An 8622-nucleotide genomic window follows, 5' to 3' on the forward strand; every position below is an offset into this window, starting at 1 on the left:
AAATATTGTGCATTCTGAATGGCATTCTGTAGTCTGTGCCATCTGAATTCAGGCATTTTTTTCTTTAGTTTTTTTATAATATATATATTTTTAATTTGTTTTTCAAGGTGAGACCTGCTGAGAAATTCCCTAAAAGGAGTCGGCTGGCCCGTGTGATGTCTTTAAATTCATCGTTATGGCAACTGACTCAGAATTCCCAGCCACCTTTACAGCTGAAGACCACCACCAAACAAAGTAGTCTGCTCAGTTTCTTCAAGTCATCAGGTGTGTAACAACCTTTACTTAAAGGTACTGGATCTCCTACAAAATTGCTTGGTATTTCAATACCAAAACCAGGGCTAGCTAGCTATGTGAACAGAAAAAGTCCCCAAATTATTTATTAACTAAAAAATAAATGCAGAAACATGCTGTTAATTTCCTACAAAATGTAGACTGAAATCTACATTATTAAACTACTAAAAACATTAGAATGATTAGAAATACCTGTCGGTGGATCCATTGCGCTATTTCTATCGTTCCAGCCAATGCACCACGATTGGTATATCAAAGGTCATAGTATATTCTATCCTGTCTGTGGGATGGTGCATATAAAAGATTGCTACTAATGGGAAAATTTGGCAGGTTTCCTCTCTAATGCTAATGTTTGACATCCATTAGCCCAATCAGTTATTACAAACTGATTATAACCAATTTCCAACACTAGGTTATCAAACAATGAAGCTGAAATATGATGTTCAGTGTTTCAGTCAGAAATAAATTTTTGGGTATGGCGCTATGGAATTGACTGCAACCACAGTCAACAGTGGGTATGGAGAGCCTCTTCCAGAAAGAAAATAGGTTAGGGTTAGGGTTAGGGTTAAGAAAATCATACAGTAATGATAACCAATTCATTTTGTCAAAAGTTAACTGGGGGGGGGGGGGGATCTGCAAAAACATTTGGGCATTGCGCCATACCCATTTTACCCTCTGGCAGAAACCCTGATGTTATGACTATATTGTAATGTCTTTTTCGGGTGAGATGTAGCCCAGTGGTAGAGTGCTCGCTTGGTGCACGGTCGGTCTGTGATTGATCCCTGTCAGTGGGCCCATTAGGCTATTTCTCGCTCAGTGCACCATGTCTGTACATCAAAGGTAGTGGTATGTGCTATCCTATCTGTGGGATGGTGCATATCAGGGTTCTCATGGAGCCGGAGTCCCGGGTCCCTGACGCAGTGATCAAGGATGGGACGCACCATATTGCATAGACATGCGTCCCTGTGGTACAATCAGTTGATCACTCCAGAAAGCTGCCCGGAAATGATATCTCCGGTCATACGTCAATGTTTTTACAGGTGGGGCTATTCATTCATTGTGTGAGACAAATGGAGATCACTGTTTTATTGCAACCAATGAGAAGTCATCTTGTAGTTGATTGACTTGATCACCGACTGTCGACGACTGCTTTGTGAATCGGTTCTGTCGGTGTTATCAAAGGTGCGAAATGATCGGGATGACTGAGGCCCCTTAGACCAATTACTGTTGTGACAACTACTCTGATTGCTTTTTCTGGGAGCATTTCTCATTAAAGATTATCCATTCATGATTTAAAAGGAAATTATTATTAAATTTGTTAGCGGCCATGCCTTAACGCATGTAAATTCAACTACAAAACAATTGGGATGTATCATGTCGGCGCTAGTATTATATCAGTCGATATAGCACAAATGAATTATAGTTTCACCATTTAATATGTTTGAAATATAATCTGTAAACGTAGAAAGTTTCAACTAATAATGATTGTATATAAGTGAGAAACAATATGTATTCCTCATCAATGCACCCACTTCGTGGAAATGAACTCAACCACGTGGCCCAGATTTACGACATTAACCGGTACAAAAAACATGACTAATAAAAAGTAAAACTTGTTGTCGCTAGTAATCAAACATTTAATATAAAAAATGCAACATGTCTTAAACAGTATTTCATTTTATTTAATCGCGTTTTCTAGCTTTACAACAAGCAGCTGGCAGTACAGGTTCTAATAGACCAAATCAATTCCTATTGCCGATAATGTTAACGTTTACTAATAAAACTGATATAAGCAGCGTTTCAACACACCCAGAAAGTACAGCAATAGAAAGTGTGGCACATCACGTATCATTTAAGAAATTTAATTAATGTTTTTAATAGCAACCCTCATTTTTGCTGAAAATTACAGTTCCATTTTTGGGGGTACCCTGCATTAGTTTCAACCTCTGGTATATACTGCATAACAACTGTAAAACAAATAAAAGTGTATTTATTTATTGTCAATGGATAATAGTATTTGCAGAAATAATTAATGTTACATATTACTACCAATCACACCCACAGCTGCTTTTACTCCGTAAATATTTGACGTCGAACTTTGACACGGAATTCTCTTCTTTGGTACTGTGCAACCTATACTACTGAATAGTATACTGGCCACGTGGACATTCAAACAGTGCTTATTCACACCGTGAGGCGGATCAACTGAACAAAACTGGTTGAAAATGTTTGATTCTAAAATCACGATGGAAAAAAATCTTTCGCAAATTTTTTCGCCAAACCGAAAATTCTTTTATATAATATAAATACATATGTATTTGAGTTCTTTTGTGTCATTATTAGTTGAATATATATGAGTTACCTGGTATTTGTTTTATATTTTATCATACATTTTAATAATTAATTTTTTTTATTCATGTTCATGTACTTTTTATTGCGACATAAAACCATTTAAATGTCAATGTTTTTGTGTTGTCAGTTGTTATACAATTCACTTGATATTTTATTGGATATATCAATTCATCTTCAAATGTGGACTCTCCTACATTCCTAATGGACTCTCAAAATATACGGTCATGAGTCATGGACTCTCAATATTTTTGGATGAAAGAGTAGCCCATGAAGTGGCGACAGCGGGTTTCCTCTTTCAATATCTGTGTGGTCCTTAACCATATGTCTGATGCCATATAACTAAATAAAATGTGTTGAGTTGTAATTTCTTCTAATTTTACAGATTTAAAGAAAACAGAATTTGAACCAGTGACACACAAGTACCATTCTAGCTCTGAGCTGAACGATTCAAGGGAGACAACTCTTAAAGCCTTACACGACAATGGATCCAACTCCAGCATAGATACATCATCGTCAAGTGACACTGACTCAGAAAGACTAACAGTTGCAGATTCACCTGGAAGTAAACTAGTGCTAGGCCAAAATACGAAATCTGAAGTTTTTGCAGACGACGAAAAAGAAAATATTGATGACAATTTAGCATCTAATTACTCGCCTGTAATTAATGAACCAAGGTGTTTTATTCGTAATGAAGCTTCCAGCAAGAGAAGATTAGCTTCTCCTGATGTACAGTCATTGAAAAGTTTAAGTTGTACAAATGATGAAAATAATATTTTACACAATTGTAGGTTGAGAGAAGGTGAAAATTGTGATCGTGTTGAATATGTTTGTGATAGATTATGCACAGAGAGTTTGCAGTTTTCAGATTCTTGTTACAAACATTTGTCGCTGGGAGGCAACATGCATTCGAAACAGTATAAAACCAGCTTGCACTGTTGTCATGGTGATGATACTCCCTCTTTTGACAGTGAAAATACCATTCAGTTTACTGATACCCAGAGTTGTGATATTTCTTTCCATTCTCCATTAGATGTGGCGAGCAATCAGCCAGATAGCTCAGATAGTACAAATCTGTCGCCATCGATATTACAAGGTGCAAAGGAGAATGGCATAAACTGTACTGATGATATTGTAAGTGAGGTAGACTCTATCAGTTTTTCGTTAACCCATACGTGCAATACGTTTAATAGCCAAAATATTTTCTCACAATCTTGATCAAACTCTGTACTAGAAAACACAATAAACTTTGCTCTATCAGTTTTTCGTTAACCTATACATGTAGTACTTTTGATAGCCAAAATATTTTCTCATAATCTTGATCAAAGTCTGAGCTAGAAACGGGCCTAGCTTCCATATACACAGGTACACAGCTGCGTACCACCTGAGATTACAGATATTTTTTTATATATGATGTAAATGCGTGTATGCTCTATGTACTTGCTCGCCGAAAAAGTCTGCGTATCACCTGAAATCTCGGGCTAGGCCCCTGAGAAAACATGATACATTTTATCAATTGGTTATATTGTGACACTGAATGTGAATCAAACTAAAGATTTCATTAAACCATACATGCAATGGGTTTGATAGATATGAAAGAACAAATACTTTCTCATCAGTATCAAACTCTGACCCCATATAACCGTAAATAAAATGTGTTGAGTGCGTCGTTAAATAAAACATTTCTTTTCTTTCTTTTTGGTCAGGAGAAAGGGGCGGGACATAACCCAGTGATGAAGCACTCGCTTGATGCACGGTCGGATTGGGATCAATCCCCATCGGCGGGCCCATTGGGCTATTTCTTGTTCCAGCCAGTGCACCATGACTAGTATGTCAAAGGCAGTGGTATGTACTATCATGTCTGTGTGATGGTGCATATAAAAGATCCCTTGCTACTAATGGAAAAAATATAGCAGGTTTCCTTTCTAAGACTATATGTCTGACATCCAATAACTGATGATTAATAAATCAATGTGCTCTAGTGGTGGTGTTAAACAAAACAAACTTCATTGGTCAGAAGAAAATCACATTATAAACTTTACTAAACAGTTGTTTGGTGAGATTGAACGCAAAGCAAACTGAAGATTTCAGTACATCATCCATGCAATTTAGTTGATAGCTCAGAAATATCAGATAGTTTCTGATAATTAATATCAAACTCATAACTAGAATAAAAACAACAAATTTTAGTGATGAGTTGTGTGGTGATATTTATCGTTAAAACTACTACAAACATTAGAATGACAAGGAATGCTCATCGGTGGGCTATTTCTCTTTCCAGCCAGTGCTATACTGTCTGTGGGATGATGCATATAAAAGATCCCTTGTTACTAATAGAAACACGTAGCAAGTTTCCTCTCTAAGACTATATGTCACATTTACCAAATCTTTAACATCCAATGGCCGATGATTAATAAATCAGTGTGCTATAGTGGTGTCAACCAAAACAAAGCATGACATTTGAAAATAAACGTAGACCCCAGCATACGTGTAGCAATTCCATTACTTATTTAAACTGTTGAAGCAATTACTATTGACATTTACTGCGACTATATTTTTAAATCAATCATCATTTCAACCGATAAAGTTTCGATTATAATCACTTGCTGGCATAGTTAGCATTTTATATTAAAGAGTGGGCCACCAAACCTGCAAACTGTCTTTGAGTTGTTTTATGAGGCAACAATACAATATAAATGATGATGAGGACCAAAACGGTGTTATTAGGGTGTATACTACCAAATCAAATCCCATAGAAGACTAGTAAAATATGCGCTCAACCAATTTATCTAAACCCCGCCCACAATTTTAAACAGCAGTTCTCTTACTAAAATCTTTCTAAACATTGCAAACATACTGACGTCTAAAAGAAACTATACCAATACCCTGAGAGACTACTAAAGAAAGAAATAAGTGTTTTATTTAATGACGCACTCAAAACATTTTATTTACGGTTATATGGCGTCAGACATATGGTTAAGGACCACAGATTTTGAGAGGAAACCTGCTGTCGCCACTGCATGGGCTACTCTTTCCGATTAGCAGCAAGGGATCTTTTATTTGTGCTTCCCACAGGCAGGATAGCACAAACCATGGCCTTTGTTGAACCAGTTATGGATCACTGGTCGGTGCAAGTGGTTTACACCTACCCATTGAGCCTTGCGGATCACTCACTCAGGGTTTGGAGTCGGTATCTCGATTAAAAATCCCATGCCTCGACTGGGATCCGAACCCAGTACCTACCAGCCTGTAGACCGATGGCCTGCCACGACGCCACCGAGGTCGGTGTGTAATCTATTAAATCATGGCTGTAAACATCTAAAAATAAAATACTGATAAGGACATAATGTCATTTTGTTCTATAACTAGAAACTCGCCCCTGCACTGCCTCACTTATATGTAAGTACATGTAAACTCGCGCTCAACTAAGATCGAGTAAATTGGTTCAAACCCCCCCCCCCCCCCCTCCAAAAAAAACAAAAACAACCCCACATGATAGATAGGTCTTATTGAAGAATATTTAAGACCATAAATTATATAAGTTATAGTGTGTTTGCTTGCTGGGGGCCTCTGCTTGAGGACCAACACCAGTCCATATGAATTTACATAAAACTATACTTTGTGACAGGTCCTGTCAAATTAATGTTGGGAATCGATTTGAAATTCTATCATCAGTCATCAGTTATAATCGGTTTGAACCAAGCATTCGACTTTTTAATAATCGATTAGAATATGCATGAACTTGAGGTTTACATGGACACATTTTGTTAATTTTACTTTTAAAGGGCAATGTGTTTGATAGTTGTGAAAGAAATATTTTCTCATCAGTATCAAACTCTGAACTGGTCAGGAGAAAAACGCAACATAAACAGTTGTTTTGTGAGACTGAATATAAAGCAAACTCTCTAAGGCTCTATGTCAGATTTACCAAATGTTTGACATCCAATAGCCGATGATTAATAAATCATTGTGGTGTCAAACAAAACAAAACATGAAAACAAACATAAACCCCAGTATAGCAATTCCAATATTTAAACTGTTGAAACGATTACAGTTAACATTTGCTGCGAATATCAATTTTAGATTTTTAAAAATGGATCATCATTTCATTTCAACTTATATTCGTGTTTATATCCAATTAATGTTCAAGCACGTTGTCCTGGGCACAGCAGCTATCTGGGATTTCTCTAGGAAAGTGTTAGTGGAGTTCTACCGATCAGGTTTCGATTGTAGTCACTCACTGGCATAGTCAGGATTTTATACTAAAGGGACAGACCCTAGTTTCAACCCGTGAAAATTAACACTAAGTTTAGTTAAAGGGACAGACCCTAGTTTCAACCCGTGAAAATTAACACTCAGTTTAGTAATCTACAAACCTGTAACACATTTGCATAAATTACAATTGAGTGAAACACGAGTCTGTGACTTTGAAATAGTAAAATACCCTCTAAAAATAGATTAAAACTCGACTCCATAACTGTTACTTCTCAGACGCACGTGCGTTCTTAAAAATATGAGAAATTAATTTTGTGATATTAAAAACACTAGGATAACCAAAAACGCTTTGAATGTAAGGACATTGATAATCTAAACAATAAAATAAATAAATAAGTAAAGTATGATTTAAGTTGCCAAAAACGGTTATAATAGTCAAAAATATGCTTTACTGTTTAAAAACTAGGGTATGTCCCTTTAAGGGGTGGGCAACCAAAGTTTTAAACTGTCTGAGTCGTGTTGTGAGGCAACAGGGAAATATAAATGGTGTCATTGGTGAGAGAAAATGGTGTCAGGGGCATGACTCGATGAATTGGTTCCCCAAAAGTGCATTATTTTAGGAATTTAATCACCCCATCTACACACGCACACACACACACACACACATGTTTTTTGAGAAATTAATTTGAAGGTATGCAATAAAAACAAAACCGATCACAAGTGCCCATACTAGGTGGTTATGGGTCTGAAACCTTTTGAAATGTACTTTGTCAAATTTTAAAGAGCAGTTATGTTACATTATAAACATATAATTTTACTAACGTCTAAAAGAAACTATATCAGTACTGGGAGAGACTACTAAAGAAAAAAATATATATTTATGAAATATTAATGTTAATAACAACTATTAGACCGAACATACGTCTTGACCACAGCCATCCTAGTAAAGAACGTTCAGGTCTGTTTATCAACACACCGAAACATATTCCATGGTTTGCACATGCATCACGCAGTTGTCCCGTACACGTGCGTGGGGTGTCATTCTCGAATTTGACAATTTCCAGGATGGTTCATTAATCACTGTGGAGCATTATTTCTGTCAATCTGTTTCACTCTGTTGATCATACAGTTGTTATTGTTTTGTTTTTAGTCATTTTTATTGTTTGAATTTGTGATTTACTGATAAAAAAAACGTCAACTTTCAAATTTCACTTCTGACCCAATCGTCCTTCAAGATCTTCGGTGGTCATAAAACCTACTGTAATACTGAACTACCGGTTGTAATGTTTGCCCAATTAATCCACTATTATCATATAACTATTCCCCACAGTTAACATACCTTACAATTTTGACAATTGTAAATTCTCATTAGAGTTTCCCTACTTCTGTGTGTGTGTGTGTGTGTGTGGTGTGTGTGTGTGTGTGTGTGGTGTGGTGTGGTGTGTGTGTGTGTGAATAATCTATTAAATCATGGCTGTAAACATCTAAAAATAAAATACTGATAAGGACATAATGTCATTTTGTTCTATAACTAGAAACTCGCCCCTGCACTGTCTCACCTATATGTAAGTACATCAATCTGATTAAAATTAGCTCTACTGGTCTCGCCAGTAGATCTAACAGCATTGCGCGGACTCCCATGTCCAGGTGACATTCCATCTATAAATAACAATTCAAATATCGACCAATTACACTTCGCCTTTTATAGCGTTATTCGAAAGCATACAAATTCTAAAAATATCAGTCGACACTATTTATGCACTAGAC

At 36.4% G+C, this 8622-nt stretch overlaps 1 protein-coding gene across 1 annotated transcript; it reads left to right on the forward strand.

Moving 5' to 3' along the window:
• The first annotated feature begins 125 nt into the window (after positions 1–125).
• On the forward strand, positions 126–4359 carry LOC121367555. The gene is made up of 2 exons (XM_041491809.1): positions 126–264; positions 3026–4359. The coding sequence occupies exons 1-2, from the start codon at positions 156–158 to the stop codon at positions 3856–3858; spliced, it is 942 nt and encodes a 313-aa protein (XP_041347743.1). The 5' UTR covers positions 126–155; the 3' UTR covers positions 3859–4359.
• Positions 4360–8622: the final 4263 nt, after the last annotated feature.

The sequence above is a fragment of the Gigantopelta aegis genome, chromosome 1 (genome assembly GCF_016097555.1).
Source record: "Gigantopelta aegis isolate Gae_Host chromosome 1, Gae_host_genome, whole genome shotgun sequence".
Classification (NCBI taxonomy): Eukaryota; Metazoa; Mollusca; class Gastropoda; order Neomphalida; family Peltospiridae; genus Gigantopelta; species Gigantopelta aegis.